The 18032-nt window shown below is 45.2% G+C and overlaps 1 protein-coding gene and 1 long non-coding RNA gene across 3 annotated transcripts in view; one reads left to right on the plus strand and one right to left on the minus strand.

The window, feature by feature from the left end:
* Nucleotides 1–4748: 4748 nt before the first annotated feature.
* On the minus strand, nucleotides 4749–5796 carry LOC311439577. The gene is made up of 2 exons (XR_014694834.1): nucleotides 5636–5796; nucleotides 4749–5494 (listed from the first exon to the last, which is right to left on the minus strand). It is a non-coding gene; the product is annotated as an uncharacterized lncRNA (long non-coding RNA).
* A 279-nt stretch (nucleotides 5797–6075) lies between these two features.
* GRID1 (glutamate ionotropic receptor delta type subunit 1) overlaps nucleotides 6076–18032 on the plus strand; it is a 531300-nt gene continuing 519343 nt past the window's right edge. Inside the window, exons 1-2 of one of the 2 annotated variants that reach the window (XM_084525443.1) lie at nucleotides 6076–6338; nucleotides 8144–8299. In XM_084525443.1, the coding sequence (XP_084381569.1) occupies nucleotides 6260–6338; nucleotides 8144–8299 (235 nt within the window). In that variant the 5' untranslated portion in view covers nucleotides 6076–6259. Of the gene's footprint in view, nucleotides 6339–7885; nucleotides 8017–8143; nucleotides 8300–18032 lie in introns of those variants that run through there. The other variant, XM_084525445.1, reaches the window with a different exon arrangement.

The raw sequence follows: 18032 nt of genomic DNA on the forward strand, positions 1-18032 counted from the left end.
GACAGCCATTTTAGCAAGCCTTGCTATCTGTGAAAGGCAGCTCCTTGAACAACTTGTTAGACTGGACACTATGTTCACTGTGGATAATTCAACATGAGGCGCCCAAGATGGTTTGAATAACTTTTAACAACTTGGAGAATGGGTGCTGTATCATTTCTGCTCTCCTGTCCACCCTAATATCTAAAAGAAGAAAGATGTTTAGATCTGTTTGGTGGAGAAATTTGTAATGTTTTTCCCTCTGAGATGGATGCCAGTGAAGTTAGTTCAGAGATTTATTTTGATATGGCTATTATTAAGTTGTGAGTAACTAATACTTTTTTTACTCAAGGAGCTGGCATCCTTATGGACTTGTACGGTAACACAGAGATAGCAATCACACTTTTTTTATTCCCAAACTCCCATTTTTTGGAAAAAAGGTTCTGTGCTCAGAAAAGCAGCTTAGAGTTTAGCCTTTTCCAGTCAGTGTCCAGTGGATATAATGACAAGGGAGTTACTTAGCAATGAAGGAGAAAAGATTTTTCCTGTAACTGAGTTACACTCGCATTCCCAGTGGTCACAACAGAGGATTCTTTGGCTGCCTGTGTTTTAGAGCTCTCTACAGAACACCTTGTGGTTGTAGTAAGATGTTGTAAATAAACAGATTCCTTTTGAGTGTCTTCCAAATCAGTGTTTATTAAATAGAAATGCCGAGACAGAGTTTAAACTTACCAACACTGATACAGCCTGCCTTGGACTAAAATAAGAGTGTATTTATACAACTAGGAAAATGTGGGTGGTTGCAAAAGCCTGTATAGGTCCATGTCTATTGTGAAGAAAAAGCCTGCTAAGGAAAAACGAGGCATGAAATGGCCCAAATGGAAAAGAGGAGTGGGGAAGTAAATATGAATCTTATCATGATGCATCAGATATTGAATAATGGAATTAAGCAAACATAAGTATGAATTAAATCAAATATAGGCTGTGTGTACTCTGCTGAACTAAATCAGGTAAAGATTTGAGACGAATAGTGCTTTGCCTTCCTTATGGTATCTTAAAAGGCCCACCAATCCAAATAAAGTGTTGACTATTGCAGTTTCAGATTGTTTGTAGGCACACAACAAATTAATCAAGAACAGCAACTGTCCTGCTGTTGTGGTTTAACCCCAGTGAGCAGCTGTGCACCACCCAGTGCCTCGCTCACTTTCCCCCAGCAAGATGGGAGGAAGAGAATTAGAAGGGAAAAGTTAAAAGGTTTGTGGGTTGAGATAAAGACAGTTTAATAAGAAAGAAGAAAACAAAGAAACAAAAACCATAACCAAAGGAAAAACAACACAGCCCCAGAAATCAACAAGTGATGCAGAAAGCACTTGTTTACCACCAGCCAACTGGCAGCGCCAGCAGCTGCCTCCCCCCCTTTCACTGCTGGCCATGAGGTTGCGTGGTGTGGAGCATTGTTGGTCAGTGGGGTCAGCTGTCCCAGCTCCGGCACCTCCCAGCTTCCTTGCTGCCTGCACAGCATGAGAAGCCAACTCCTTGACTCAGTGTAAGCAGCCCCCTGCAGCAACTAAACATGGGGGCTTATCAGCACATATTCGTCACAAATCCCAAACAGTTGCACCTTGTGAGCTACTATGAAGAACATTAATGCCATCCCAACCAAACCAGCACACACACAAAGAACTCTGTAGTTCAGTAACCTCTTCTTGCTCAGGTCCCTTGCTCCAGGAAGGTTATCATGCTATGCTATCAACCCTGAATGGAGCAAAGAAGGTTTCAATAAGATAGAAGAATTTTCAGTAAAACAACTGAAATCTTGGGCTGTCACCACAGGAGAATGACAATGTGATTTAAATACAAGCATTCCTAAATTTATAGAGGTTTCTTTTTCCATTATTGTTTCCAAAGAGAAGGAGAGCTATTGAATTTCCTTACAAAAGGTACAATAAATACATATATTTTTTGTTACTATAGACCTTCTCTTGGGTATCGGGAAACGAGGAGACTGTTGCAATGCTATGTAAAGAAATTTTTGTTTGTTTGTTTGTTTTAATGCTTACAACCCTGTAGACTGAGCAGCTAACACATGGAGAAACTTACTGCATCTTCATGCATGTATGACTGATAGAGGAGTTCCATTCACTTTCAGAGGGAATAATAATCATTGCCACATGTACCTGCATAGCCTTTTAAATATGGATACATATCCAGCTTTTACCTTAGCTAGGTGTAAATGCACAGACCATTATAGATCTTTGCTGTCAGGGGGACTGGAGAATCTCCTTCCAGACAGTACCTTTCTCTCCCCCTGCTAGAGTTAAAAGATTCTCAAGAAAACTCTGAGTGTAGCTTTGGAGCACATTATTATATCTTCTGTCTATGTTACCCACACTGTCAGTCTTTTTTCTGTTCTTCCCCTTCCCAGGCAACATCCATAATTTCCCTCTAATGTTTCTCACCCTGTTTTAAGCACTTAACATTGTTCTGATTTTTACATTGGGAAGCCTCAGCAAATGCCTATAGCAAGTGGAAGGAAGTTAGGAAAAGGCAGGAGAAATGCTGAATCTCAAAGGCACTCCGTTTATTCTGATCATAGGCTACAGTGCAGTGGAAGTCTCAATGTTCTGGTTTTGCAGAGCTCTCACTTAGGAAGCAGCTTTGTGCATGCTGTTGTATGTGCTCAGTAAACATCAGGGGCTTTCCAGATCCAGGCGTTCCCTGCAGCCGTAGTTCTGGTGATGTTCACAATATGTCTTGTGCCTGCTGTGACAGCAGAGAGGGACAGAGCCCCAAGTGCCAGGCTTGGAGTGTGGCATTGCACGAGCCTTTCAGTTCACCTGTCTGGGATATTCTACATTTCTAATTGTAGTGTAGTGTTCAGAGCTGTATTCAAGCAATTCTCTCCTGGTAGCAAAAACCAGTCGGTGCGGGTTTCATTCCATGCTCGTTCTGACAACAGAAATAAGCACAGAGATATCTCATGATAGGTTAGCTTAAAATCACCACAGTGGTTTGCAAAGGTAATAGAGCTGTTAGAGATGTGCATAGAATTGCATCTGTTGCCAAGGAGTTGAACTTTGAATAGTGACTGTTACTTGAGTTGGCTATTTACCTTGCATATTTCTAACGAGAGGCCTTTCTTCCACAGGTGCTGTAAATCCAGTGGTACTTTATGTAGTAATGTGCATGGAGTTGTCCCCTACACAATGATGGAATATCGTGGCAACTTGTAATGTTCTTAATATGCAAAATGATGGCAAATGGATTAGTCTGTTAGTGCTGACTGCTGTCTGAACAATGCGCACCCACTGCAAAATGTCGGTGCTCTGCCCACTGCAAGCGTTGGATGGCAGAACTGAAATGAACACTCCCATTTTTACCAGACTTAGAAGTTCAAGCCGAATCCTTTTTTTGTAAGGAGGGAATCTAAAGGGGGAGGAGTAAGTGTAATGAAAAATCTAATCTAAGCCAATTAAAAAAAATAAAATACATCTGTGTGGCAATAGTTTCAAAGGCCTGACTTAAATCAGGCTTGAAGCAAGATGCATCGGTGTTGATGCTACCACTCTCCATCTTGCAGAGATGCTGCTGAAATTGCTGTTCTGCTGTTGGGCCTGGTGGCTCAGTTCTTACAGATTCTTGCTCTTCTTTTGATGGCTAGCTTTGCATGTGGTTCCTGAAGGCTTGGAGGCCTTGATCCAGTCCTCTGATGGACAGCTGCAGCCACTAAAGATTTTATCAATGCTGAAAGATATGGATCGTGGCTTGTTTTGCTTTCCTACTTTAGCACGTCTTTTCATTCAACTAAACCGAGCAAAGAAAAGCACAGGTGGAGTGGGGGTAGCTCTGCACAGCTCTGTATTTGGGGTCAAGGTGAGCTCCAGTTCTGTTTCCACTCTATTGCAGATAAATCTCATTGTGCTTTGCATGTTACAAATGAGATTTTATGGCATTTGAGGTTTCCTCTAGGCATTTTCCTTGTTTCTTGTCCTTTGGCTGTGACAACTAACCCCCTGCCTGTTTTGGGGAGCCTTTTTCTACTGATCTATTTTATAGTTGTTTGGGCTCCTGACCTTTTTCCTCTTCTAGGAGGAAGGCCTCCTAGGCCTGGGTCCTTGTCTGTATGCAGGGTATTTGCTCATGGATTTCTCAGGAAATTCTTTAACTTGTCTAATTCACTGCATTTTGGACTTTTAATATTTTATATTAAGTTTTATTATTAAAATAGCAGCCAGAGGACTTCCAGCTGAGGTCAAGGTCTCACTGTGCAAACTGAAGAGGCAGCCTGCTCCCAAGTGCTTGGAGTATTTGGGCTGGGATTTGGATGCCTGTATAAATTGCAGGGTTAATAGCTGTGTGTTTCTGCAGGTTCCTGGCCAGGATCCCAATGCACTTTTCAAACGCACATAAATTTAGCCTCCTTTCCTCTGTGGAAATCAGGAATTGGCTGTGTGGCAACACGTCCCCTCTGCCCCACGTAATTCCCACACATGTACTTGTTACTGACATATATATGACGGTGGTCAATACAGGTGTTTAACTTTTTAAAGAGCCTGTGTAAGTCACTAAGTGCGTATTGATTTGAAGCAAATGTAAATTAGAATTAATTTTGACTTGCTAACGTAGTCAAATAAGGAACATTTCTATTGATCTTTGTCTCAGAAGCCAATTATCTGGATTAAGTGTTTTTATTACATGAAATATGGCATACGGTATTTAATCATGCTGCATTGATCGGTGTGCAATTGCATATTTAAGACAAGGACTGTAAGTAAGAGCAGTTAACAAGCGATTTATTTTTACAAAGTGCGTCTCCTTGTACATTTACCCCCCACTTTTCCCGGTTCAAAAGCCGTGCCGGTGACTACCCCGAACGGGTGCCTGTTGACGCATGAGGATCAACAGGGATCCGTGTTGGCATCACCGCCGCTGCAGCCTCCTCCTCGCACCCCGCTCCCCTTGCACGCCCCCCCCCGGCGGCGGTGCAGCTCCTCCGAAGCCGCTGCCCCTGAGCACGAAGCGCTTTTGCCGCACCGCGCCTGGGTTAGGCAGGGCTCAGCGCGGTGATCCTGCCCGCAGGGAACTCACCCCGGGAAGGAGCGCGGAGCCGGCTGCTGGTGGCAGGAGTGCGCTGCAGATGCAGGATCGGGGACGTGGGATCGGGGATCGGGGGCAGCGCCTTAGCAGCGGGCTCGGGGCTGCGAGGCGGCGGGGTGCTGCGGGGCCCGCTCTGCCTGGCGGCGTCCCCGCGCTGCCGCTGGCCGGGTGTCCGCGCCGCTACAGCGCGCCGTGCCGCCGCTCGCTGATCTCGGTGCCATCCTGCCCTCGCCGGGTTTTCTTGGCAGTAGTTTTAATTACGTTTCGGGCTCCTGAATGAATTTGTTTTCTCTGGCTCCGCGGCGTATTGAGACGCTCGTCACGTTTGGGTGCCTGCAATCACTGATGCGTTTGTTTTAGGGGATGAATTAGTCTTCTGAGCGCGAGCATGTCCAATTTCTGAATTAGATTTCACTGAAATCTGGAACAAAACAAAACACGAAGCGGGTTTGCTGCGCCCCCATACCCCCGGCCCCCAGCGCAGGGGGCAGCCCCGCGCTCCCACCTGGTTGCAGGTGGCCAAGTCGGGCGAGCGGCAGCGGGCGCGGCCCCGTACCCTTACCTGCGGGGTGTCACACCGGGACCGGCACCGGGGCAGGGCACTGGGCATCCTCCGGGCGGCGGCCCCGCGGGACCGCCTCCCACCCTCCTCTCCTCCGGGCGCCGGGAGCCCCGCCACCGGGGCAGGCGCAGCGCGGCCCTTCCCCGGCCCCGGCTCCCCCCGGAGCCGCGCGGTGCCCGCTGCCCGCCGCCGCCTTGCCGTGCCCCGGCGGCCCCGAGCTCCGCAGTCACGTGGCGCGGGGGGCGGGCGGGCGGCGGCGGCGGCGGCGGGGGGGGCGCTCCGCAGTTCGCGGGCTGCCGGCGCCCCGGCACACACACACCGAGCGCTGGAGGCTCCGGCGCGCCGCCTGCCAACCCCGGATCTACCGCCGTGCGTTTTTTTGGCCCCCGTTTTTTTTTTTTTTTTTCCCAGTCTTCCCTCCTCTCTCCCCATCACCCGTTTTCCTCAGTCTTGGAAAATCCTCCGTGGGAATTTGGGATTTTTTATTTTTATTTTTTCCAGGGGGGTGTCAGGGTATCTTCCCCCCCGCCGCCTCGCTCCACCTGCCCTTGCTCGTTTTCTCTTCTTTTCCCCCGTCTGCCTCTCCACTAAACCCGTGCTGATGTGCTGTGCAAGAGGCTGGAAATGGAAGTGTTGATGCTCTGGCTTTTCCCCTGGATATTTCAGTGCGTTTCGGTGCGGGCGGACTCCATCATCCACATCGGTAAGAAAGGGAGTGCAGGCGGGGGGGAAGGAGGGACGCGGCAGATAAATAAACGGAGGCATCGCCTCGTTCACCGCCGGAACGCGACGGGCAGCGGCTGAGCCCAACTCCACGGAGAGACCGGAGGAGGGAAGGGGGAAAGGCAGCCGAATCCCCCCGATTGCAAAGTTAGGGGCGAAATGCGGGCTGTGCCGGGCCGGGCTGCGGGGCGGGGACCGCCGGGGCTGCCGCTGCGGTCTCCCATGTGGTCGGAGAGCCCCGTGCCCGGACCTGTTTGGGTGGGGAAGGCTTTCTGCTCCCCCGCCGCATCCCCGCCGCCGAAAACAGCCAGCCGGCCCCAAAAGCGGGCAGGAGAGAGGCATCGTCTGAACGTGCTCGTAGGGAAAACTTTCGGGGAGATGAGCCCTTGGCTCGCATCCCCTGTCATAGCAGGTGTCAGCCGAGCCGGAATGCGGGGGGAGAACTTGGCTGGGAAAGGGTTAGAGAGGCGAGGTTTGCAGCGGCTCCGTGCGTGTGCGTCTGTGTATGTGTCTGTGCGCGCAACTGTTGGGGTCTGAAGAAGAGCTCCTTAAAACCCTCGGGCAGCAGGAAGGCTGGATCGGCCATGGGAGGAAGAGAGAGGGGTGAAGAAGAGGCAAAGGAAAGGCTGCTGTGAACTTTCATGGCTTCTGGGAGCGAGGCACGGTAATGTCCGCGGGAAGCCTGGCAAGCAGAGGCGAGGCTCTGCAGTCACCTTTTGGCTGGCGTTGAAAGGTACCGGCAGGAAGGAGATGAGGCTGGTTAGGGGCGGAGAGGGGGGAGAGCATCACTTGTGGAAGCCTGTGATAGAGGAGGAGACGGGAGAACGGCCGGGGAAGGAAAAACCGTCATTCCACCAGCCCTTTAGGGAGGGTGGGAGAATTAAAAAAATATATATATATTTAAAAAAAAAAAAAAAAAAAAAAAAAGAAGGAAGGAAGGAGAAGGCGGCCGGGCCGGGAGCGGTCCTGGCGAGGGTTGCTCCGAGGGGACGGGAGGAGAGACCCGGGGCGGAGAAGGGGCGACCGGGGGCGGCCCCGTATTGCTGTTACCGGCGGGCAGCAGCCCCGGGGCCGGCGGAGGAGGCTCTGGTCTGCGCCTCTCGCCTCGGGAGCCCGGGGGCGCAGCCCAGGCAGACGGCATTGCGGAGCCGTTAGGCAGCCAGGGGCAGCCCCGGCCGCAGCGGGGGGAATCCGGCCCCGGGGCGCCCCCCCGGGGTTGGGAAGAGCCCTGGGGAAGCGCCGAGTCCGAGCAGGGGGGGTCCTCGTGGCTCTGCCCCTCGGCCCCGCTCTTCCCGCGGGGCACGGTGTCACCGCAGCTTCCCCCCCCCCGAGCAAACTTCAGCGGCCCGGGCACGCGAGGCGTGAATCAGCAGCGCTGCCCCGGCCGGGGACGGCACGTTTTGTTCCCACTGCCAGCCCCGCAGGTCAGCTACCGCTCCGCAGGGCAGGGCGGCAGAGCCGGTGCGCGCACACAGCCGCTGGGCAGACGGGGCATCTTACATAACGCCCATCGCCAGCTGCTTCCGCGCCAACGGCATAGACAGGACGGCCAAATGGCAGCTTGCAGGTTACGGGACGCAAAGCCCGGTTTCGCCTTCGCGTGGGCGCGACCCTCCGAATAGCAGCGCTGCCCGCAGGCAGCAGGCGGGGAGCAGAAAGTTGGTCTCAATCCCAGGGCCGCCCCCCTGCCGGCGGTGCGGGTCCCAAGCCCCCTGCCCGGCCCGACGGGGGGCTCCGGGGCGGCGGGCAGCGCCCTCACCGCCTCTGCCTCCTTCCTCCCCGCAGGTGCCATTTTTGAAGGCAATGCTGCCAAGGACGACGAGGTGTTCAAGCAGGCGGTGTCGGATCTGAACCTCAATGACGACATCCTCCAGAGCGAGAAGATCACCTACTCCATCAAGCTCATCGAGGCCAACAATCCCTTCCATGCGGTGCAGGAAGGTGAGCCCCGGGTGGCACCCGCCCGTGCGCCGGGAGCGAGTCTCGGCGCTGCCGGCAGCCCCGGCCCGCTCCTGGCGCTCGCCTGGAAACTTTTCTTCTGTCGGGTGTCGGCGCTGTCTTACAAGGAAACGGGAGGGATGGCGCGCTTCTGCGGCGCCGTGCCGTGCCGTGCCGTGCCGTGCCGGGGCAGCCGGGCTGGGGGGAGCAGCCGCGGGGGAGCCGGCGGGGCCGGGGGTTCCGTGCCGCTTCCGAGCCCGCAAGACCCCCTGCTCTCCGTGGCCGAGGGAGAAAAGCCGGGCAGAGGAGCGGCTCGGCCCGGTGGGGGGCTCCTGAGTGGTCTCCCTTCCCGGGAAAACAGAGGCCGGTGCTTCCCGAGACAGGAGCTCCCTGCCGGGGGGCGAGGGGAGGCCGGGGTAGCCAAGTCGCCGGCTGAAAACCTGCCACAGTTTACAAGATCTGACAAGTAGCAACGTAGGTAAATCATTTCGATTAGATTTTTTTTTCTCTCCTCCTCCAAAGGGAAACGTTTAAATTAATCAGCTTGCCTTTACAAATAAGACTTGAAAAATATATTATTTGTGATTTAATGAAGCCAAGGTTAATTATGGCCTATGTTATTTCAGAAGCTGTGTTTTTCAGTAGTAATTATTCTAGAAACAGAGAGCTATTTATATACCCAGACTAGAATATTTTAAAAAAAAAATGATTCATCGCCAGCCTTGCCCCTACTTTTGCAGAGCACAGAGTGAATCTTTCCCTTATGAAAATTTGCATTAATCCATATGTATTTATATGTAAGTTGTGTACATGCAAATTATGGATACAAAATTGCACCAAATGTTAATTTTCATGAACTCCAAACAAATTCTTCTGCTACATTCTTTCCCCCAGTTAGGTGCTAGTTAATACGCACATTCAGGAGAAACAGCAATATTTACCTTTTAATGGGTCTGATCCCATTATAAATGGGATTCCTCCTACTGCTCTGAAAGCTTTGCAAGGAGGTACAAAAAATAAACTTTATGAAAATGGAAGAAGGGGACTTTAAAACAAAACCCCACCCACACAGTCACACACCAGAGGAAAATAAAAATCTCTAAATAATGGCGGTGTTGATTTATTGGCAAAGATTAACTCAGAACAATGGCATCTTCCTACATGTGCAAAAGCTCAGTGTCCTGTATTGGAGCTTATTCAAATTCATGGAAGTGACAGCAGTTGGCTGGCTGAACAATTGCTTTCAACAATGTCTCTTGTCAGAAGTAAAACTTTATAAAACTATTCTGAGCGCCCTGGGATCTGAGCTGACATTCTTGTGGACAGAGTACCTTTGCTCAGTTTTGTTGAGCAGAAGAGAACAACCAGCTGGAGGATTCTTCTTGGTCTAGTAGTATTTTGTTGTTGCTGTTGCTCTCTTTTACTGTTCTTGAAGATTCATATTGCATTTAAGAAGACTACCTTCAAAGGTATCTTGAAAATCCATGCTGAAGCCACAGAAAGGATTCTGGTCAGCTTTTTAATCTATTTGATACAGAGTGTTTGTGCTACCTGAGTATATGTTAATAAAGGTGTTTCCTCCTACCCTTTCCAAGATGCTCTTTCAGGGCTCACGTGTCCATTGCATTTAGAATTGCTCTTTGATGGTGTGATCACATGCTGGAGAATTAAGGAAGTGATCAATGAATGCTCACAGTTCCAAAGAGAAATTGTCCTTTGTCACTACTTAATTAAGGCATATCAAGGTGTCTTCTTCTGGGAGAGCTACGTAATGATACTATCTGCGAGTAAGAACCTTGCCACTGTGGGCTGTGGGAGAGCTAAGAGAAGAGTGTCAGCCTTTGCTCAATTTCCTGGCTTGCTTTGTCAGTTCAGGTCTGGTCTCTCTCTTTCTCTCTCTCTCTCTCTTTTTAAGATTTAATTTCCTACTTTTGAAACCGTTATACAACATGCTGACAGAATGATACATGGGACACAGGAGTTTCTGGGCTATTCTTACCGTGCAAAGTTGCTCTGCCGAGTGTTACTTGGTGTCATTCTGACTATTCAGAATCTCCTTGTATCTTACTGTACTGGTTCCCTGCTCATTTTGGTAGAATATTGCAGATAGCAGTCGAAATATCCTGGAGCAAATCCTCTGCCCACACTGCTTGCAGAATGTTGCTGCTGCTACGTAAAATGCCCTGACATCCACATTATTCTTCTGCAGTCTTTCTAAGCAGTGCCATGGAAATCAATGTTGCAAGCATTAGTTTCATAGCGATGGAACTTCTTATAGTAAAAAACAATCTAGAAATAAAAATAGACTGCTATGACACTACTGCCAGAATAGTACACACAGTAAATCAAACCACAAATATTGTTTTTATTTGAATAATCTTTTACACAATTTTATGAAAGGACATTGTGAACTATTCCTTAAGCCCTTTTTAAAAAGCGTTGCAAGCAAAGGACCTTTGTTTCAATGATACCATGCTGGTGGAACTATGAAAAGTCATTTCTCTGTGTAACAAGGTCTATTACACAGTAATAAGGCTTTAGTTATGGATGGTGACAGTTATTAGCACGTGTTTGACCTGACCTTCCTTGTGCCATTGGAGAACTTCTACATGGGTAGGAAGCATGGAAAAGCAGTGCCTGTTGGGTTTTCTCAACAGGAGCTGTGCGTTTGTGGAACTAAAGGCCAAACAGAAACTAATTTGCCTTTTGTAAATGGAGTAGTTTTTGGTGATGGAAGGTATGGTGAAATGAAATAGGATTTTGAATATAAGGGCTCTAGGGAGTTCGCTTTGAGAGAAGAGGGCACTATTCTGATAGTTTCTGGTGACTGCAGTAGGGAAATAAATCAGAGGCCCTTTTTCTTCAAAGAGTTGTTGGATGCTCGTGATAATAATGGTTGTGTAGGGTACCAGAGAATAGTAATTAGCAAACATTGTAATTGTGTTCCATCTTTGTCTTTTATTTCACCACATATTGCAAAAAAAAATCCAGATGTGCTGATAGGTAAAAAGATTATTTTGGCTCCATCAAACTCATGTTTTATAGCAGAGTGTGGCAAGTGTATGGAAGGAATTCCAGAGGCAAGGGATGTGACAGTAAAGAACAAACAGACCCTGGTGTATTCATAAAATTGGACTTTGTTGTCTGTTTGTGCTTATGAGCAGTCATTGCATTTTGTCTTATATTGCTTTTATGCATGCGGCAATTACTGAAGGGATAAATTGTTTTTTTCACTGGCTGTCACAGGAGAAAATATACATGGGGAATCATTGTTCTTTTCATACAATTTTAAGGAAATCAGCTGAAATCACAAACATGATGTTAAATTATATCCTAGCTTCCAAAGGAGCTATGTGCTCAATTTCCAATGATAGGAAAGGAAATAGTAAGTGCTTGTTTGTGTGTGGTGTGTATTTAACCTAGTAGTGTGGTAACCTTTTTGTGATTCAAGCACTCAAATAAGCTCAAAGGTATGAGAAACACCTCAGAGCTTTTGATTCAAATTGGGAATTTTGAGCCTGCCATTGGTGTTGAAAAGTCACTTTGCGTGTGACGTATGGGTGGCAAACAAGTTTCCAGCTGGGCTTGAAAACGTGATGGTACGTTTAAACTAAAAACCAAACAAGTCTAATGTGTAAGCTTTTAAGATGTCACTTTTGAAGGGGGAATAGTCAGCAGTAGGTCAAAACTGGGGCACAGGAAAGTTAATACTTAACTTTCTTAGTGCTCTTTGGAGAAGGAGATCCCAGGGAAATAGTAATTCAGAAACTGTTTAAAACCCTGTTTCTCAGTGAATGATGCTTACACATCTATGGAGCTTTCCTGGAGCTGAAACTTGCTGTTCTCTCTGCATAGCAATTTCAAATGAATTGTTTCTAATTTGAGCAGCCTTGTATGTATGCTTGTTGATGTTAAAAAGCTGTCAGCTCTGGAAACCAGAACAAATTTGGAAAATCAGAATGTGATTTGAGAGCAAGAATGGGGTTCCATAAATGGGTTTATTGTCAATCCCATGTATGCTGCTGTGGTTTCAGAGCTACCCAGAGTTGCAGATTTTTTGGATGTCTCTTGTACACCATTGAGTGAATCTCATCTCTTATAGTGTATAGGACTCAGGAATGATATGTGCTTGGCAGAGTTCTAGAAACTGTCTTGGCTCAGCACATAAATTTCAAGTTACTACCATGGTTGCTTTCTAACAGTTCTATTTGTTGAGAAGGCATAAGCTGATCAGAGCGGGGATAAGTAAGGTGAACAAGACAACTGGAGAATGGGGCTTGTTGGCTCCATTGCTATTCTTGCATTTATTTGCCAGGCTAAAATCCCATGCAGAGGTGTACTTGTCATATGTGTGTTGCCTGGTAGTAGGGAACCATGGAGGAGCAGCGTAACTGTATACTTACATGGGTGCACGTATATTGGGATTTTTGCACATAGTTCGTTTTGCAAATACAAGACTTAATGCAGATTTAGTGCAGGTGACCCTGACTAGAACCAAACAGGCAGGTCAGAAGTTGTGTCCTGATTTTAGTGAAATATAGAGTTCAGGCTTCAATTAAAGGGCTATTTTCTCTGCTGGGAGAATTTAAACTTGAGTGGCTATTAAATATAGAAGAGGAAGACCTCTTTTCACAGCTGCTGTGAGAAGATAGCCATCAGTCATGATGATAACACTCCCCTTGCCCTCGGGTGAGCCCAGATCCAACCCTTTTTAAAGCTGTGTCAAATAGGCATTTGTGTAAATGCAGGGCAAGGCATTTTGTTTGGCTGAGCTAGGGTTTCACATGACCCAGCAGTGAAGGCTGTAGTTTTTAGAGTCAGGATGTTTTAATACCAGAATGGATGAGTAGAGAGAAAAAGAAAAACACGACAAATACAAACAGAAACAATCTGGTAAAAAATTAATAAAATATTACATATGTAATTATTACTACTCTTATTTTATTTTAATCCATGATTTATTGATTGACTGCAATGAATTGGGGAATTTGTTACCTAGCTAGAAGAAGTGTCATAGGTTGGACCTACATTTTAAACATAAAACATAAAAATAAGTTCTCTTTTGACCAGAATAACAAAGGATTGGTTTATATCAATATACTGTCTATTAGTTTTTCCTCCCGTGGTTTCTCTCAAGTCCTTCACTGTCACATAACGTTACCTTTAGCTGCTCTTCTTCCACAGCTTGCCTGAACACAGATTTCACACTGTTTTCATCAGGACATGGTGTCTTGTTTAGAAGTTTTTGACAGTTGAACTCTGATCTCTCCAGAAAGAACATATTGTTATATACATTTTTTTTTCTAGTTTTAATCTGAGCTTTCAACACTTTTTGAAAGCCACCAAGGAAGAGTTCATGTAGGGGATCCCTCCCCTGGTCGGGGAGGCTTTGCTGTGTAACTACACATTTTTTCTACTAGTCTGCTGCAGTTAAAAGCTGTTGCTCAGAGGGGTGAATGAGCTTAACAGTTTTACCTCCTTGTGCCCTTTGAGACCAAACCAAGACTTGTTAAGGACTGCCACAGTGAAGACATCTGTGACACTGTTATATCATTGTGCTTGTGTTTTTATGCTCTGTAGTTGCATAGCTCAGTGTATTGTGAACCAGGGTGTTCCAGAGAGTTAAAATTCCAGCAAATTAAAATGTCTGTCTCTTGAGATTCTTGTGGTTTTGTTATGCTGAAAGCAAGAACCTGCAGATATCTTCAGTAGGAAGGAAAGAAGCCAATAGCCCATAAAGGAGTCTATTTGGTGCTGAGGATGTAGGCAAGCTGTTGGCAAAAATCCAAATATGCATTTATTTTGTTGTTTCTTTCTGTGTGTTACTCAGGTTCTGGTCAGAGTTAAAATGCAGGTGCAAAATATTTTGTATTTTGGGAGGCATTGCCTCTGAAATGCATCCCTGCTATTGCTTTTTATTGCCTTTTTTTTTTTTTCCTACCTTCACTGGGATGTAAGGAGGTTAATTCCATCGCAGCCGCACTCTCTGCTTTTGGAGAGGTTCACATTATTTTGGGCTGGGTCTGAGCTGCCTGGCGAGCGAGCTCCAGACAGTGCCCTACATCGAAGTGCAGCAGGAGGCGAGAGGTCAGGGGATGAAGGAGGAGCTGTGTTTCCCAGCTTAGCATCTCAAGGTAGAAAGGGGAATGGGTGTCCTGGAAACAGTGGCAGTGTGGGTGGGACCTGTTCTGAGCCCAGGGTCCTGCCCCAGAGGTGATGAAAGGGTGCAGGGCTCAGGTCCCAGACGCTTCTTGCTGTGGGATGGCAGGAAGTCCTTGGGTGGCTGCATGCTTTGCAATTGAAGGGGTTTAATTTTGTCTGAAATACCATTTTACTACCTCCATCTGCATAGCTGTCTAAGCTCATTTCTTCTCTCTCTTCTAATATGCAGACTAGCTAACACCTTTATTTCCACAACAGGTGTGGGCCACCCATCTATTTCAAGGGTTTTGTGCAAAAGAGCAGCTGCAGGTTAGGCAACAATTCTTTTTCAGTACCTAATGGTTTTCTCCACTGATCCTGCTGCCAATCCTTCTCATTTATCAAGGAGCTGCAGTTGAGTCTCTTATTCTAGGATTTCATTATAGAAAATATGCTACATCATTAACTTGCATGCTAGGAATTATCCCAAAAGCTCAGAAATAAGCAGTATTCATAAAAATATTAGCACATGTATTTCAGGGTTAAGGATTTTCTTTCTTTTTCTGTGTGTTTTTTTTTTTTTTTTAAGAAAATAATTTTTGGAGTTCTTTTGTTTGTCTGAAGCAGATTTTCTCAGTTATTACTGTGGAGGAGGATCTGGAAATGTGAAATGAGTGTACAACACTGCCTCAGCCTGATCTAGTCAAAATAATGGGTAAAGAAAATTGTCCTAAATTGTGAAATATAAGCAGTATATATGCATGCATATATACCATGTGCAAATAATTTCATTGCTAGACTTAATTGTAATGTGTCCAGTAGGGAATACACCTTGATCTTTTCTAGGTTCAGAGTCTTCCAGATACAGACAATTAAAGGACTGACAAATTATTACATTTTGAATTGTGTCTTGATCCTAGCAGAATGAAATCGATGTGTTATTTTGACATGATTTATCATGGTGTGGTTGAACCATACAATGAAAAGAGTTAAAATTACAAATTGTTTGAACAGAGGGGGTATTATTATGTTTATTTAAAATGTTTGTGGTGTACCATAGTTATTTACTGGAAGGAAAACAAAGCATAGTTATACAACGACAATAGTGCCTGAATATAAGACTTCAGCACAGTAAGACTGTGGCTGAAAAAGTTTCTTCAGACTGAACTTTTTGCCATCTCAGAGGAATCACTGTCAAAGTCTTCCTTGCTTTTTAGGCAAAGATCAGAATGTTTTTCCTACTTTTATTCATAAGTTCCCTCAGAGGGGAATTCCTGCTGTGTATTTATTTGTCGCTGTCATCTGTTGCTTAGAGGTGTTTTTTCAATTTGCCCCTCAGAAAAAAATTAATTAAAATGCATTGTTGGAATCATACTGCTGTATAGGTCTTATAATTATATGACATTACGCTTTTTTTTTTTTTTAACAGCTGTCTTTATCTGGAAGTGCCTTGCCAGAGTGGAAATGGCCCACACAGCTGTTGCTTTTCTGGAAAGAAATTTTTCCATAATTTACAGATATTTGAGTTCATGCTTTGGCCTGGCTTGAAAAATGGCTCACATGTTCAATTACGTGTTCAATTATGCATTTTGACCTTTTTTTTTTTTTTTTTTTTTTTTTTTTTCCCTGATGTACTGGAGTTTGCAGTGATTCTTCTTACATGAAGTACATGTACATGTAGTTCTTCCCATTTGTAAACCTGCTGAGAAGAGCCAGATTTGAAACCGAGGAATTAAACATTTTACATACAGGGCACATCCAAGACATGCAGACTACTGTAAGCAAAGGTATGTCAATTCTGATGTTAAAATCTAGGTGCCAACCTGAAAAGCCTTTCTATCTCACTCTTTGCTGAGGACGGGTCCAGCTACCACTGATCCTTGGTGTAGGTCTTGAATTGTTAGGGTTCTACTCCATGACAAATTTGCAGTGAGACTGTTAAGTAGCATACAACATTTTGGGATCTTCATTTTATATCATATATGGATCTGTAGTCTTTTCAAAGGCAGATCATAATGATATGCTAATATGCCAAGATGTCTTTCATTTACATAACATTAAGGCAATAAATATCTAAAATGAGAAATATGTTTAAAAGGTTTCTTTTATGTTTTTCCTAACAGCTTGCATTTAGTTATAATTTGGAGACCTGCTAGCTGTGCTTGAAACTGTGTTCAGGCTGGTGGGCTTGAAGTGCTTTTTATAGCCTGAAAGGTTTTTATTATCAGAAAAAGTCTGTCTGTACAAGCCCTGCTGACTTTAAGTTCCTTTCTTTTGACCCCCTTGTGGCACCTTGGTGCCTGTCCATTTTTTTTTTCCTTTTGCCTGTTTTATTATATATTCAGATATGCAGTTAGAATTAATATTGGAAAGCATTAATAGCTCACATTTAAAGGTAAGGAGAATGAAGAGGCATTAATTTCAAGTGGTGTTTGGCTACATTAAAACACACAGCAGGGTTCCTACTGCTTGTCCTTACTAAGAACCATTCCCCTAGCAACCTTTCATAAAGGAAGTAAAAGGACAGTAAGAAAACATTTTTTTTCCCCCTTATATTCAACAGAATAATATCTAAGCAATGACTTGCTCACTTAAAAATAAAACAAGCTTACACCAAAAAAACTGTCAGTTGGTCCAAGCTTCCGTTATGTATCCTGTTTCTCAGTTCAACCACCTAGTCCTGTGCTTTTTAACTTACTTATGTGAGTCTTTGAGATTTTAACTAGTAGCAGTGCTGATAGAATACTTTCAGTATCCTCAAAATTGCATTAACAATCTGTCTTGTTCTTATTTAAAATGTGACTAAAAAGGATTTTCCATGTGAGTGAAAGTTTGTAAAGTTAATGAGAATTGCTTTTGTCAGCAGGTAAATGATTCTCCTCTATACCATTACTTGATAGTTAGGAAATACTAGTTACTTGCTGCATGGCTATACTTTCAAAACAGAAATTGTGTATTGATATAGAGAAGCATTTCTATTGTTCTTTGTTCTTCTAACCTCTCAGCTCCTGGATAAAAGTAAAACTTGCTTGGGGGAACATGGAATTTGTTTATGGGAGACAGAGACTCTTGGTGTCATTTTTGGTGTTTGCAAAACTTCAGGTTATTTTTTATTTAAAAAAATGCTTTAGAACTCTAACGGAAGCTATGTTACAAAATAAACTTTGTTTTGTATGGAATACTAGCAGTATTTTAATCCAAAGACCAATATTTTCCCAATTTTCTATGTTCTTGAGGATATTTCCTACTTGAGGAACAAGATCAGTTATCTGAGAGACAGAGGAAAGGAACTTAGGATGCGGTGTGGGCAAGGGTCAAAACACAGAGGACTAGGATGTTGAAGTGTGCAAGAAAAAAAAAATAGGAAAAATGCAATTACCTGCTTAAAGTTTATTTCTTCTTTACTGAAACTTTCTTTTTCTTTTCTTTCATCTTGCTTCTGTCTGTCTGAAATACTTTAGTCACAGTGGAAGAAACAGTGATTTTGATATAGGTTGGATTTAGTAACACAACCCAAGGAAAAGGCTTGCTCTCCCTCTGGTCTTAGCAAGATGCTTGCACAAGTATGGATCTGGATTTTTAAAGAAGCTGCAGA

The sequence above is a fragment of the Aythya ferina genome (assembly GCF_964211825.1).
Source record: "Aythya ferina genome assembly, chromosome: 7".
In the NCBI taxonomy this organism is placed as follows: domain Eukaryota; kingdom Metazoa; phylum Chordata; class Aves; order Anseriformes; family Anatidae; genus Aythya; species Aythya ferina.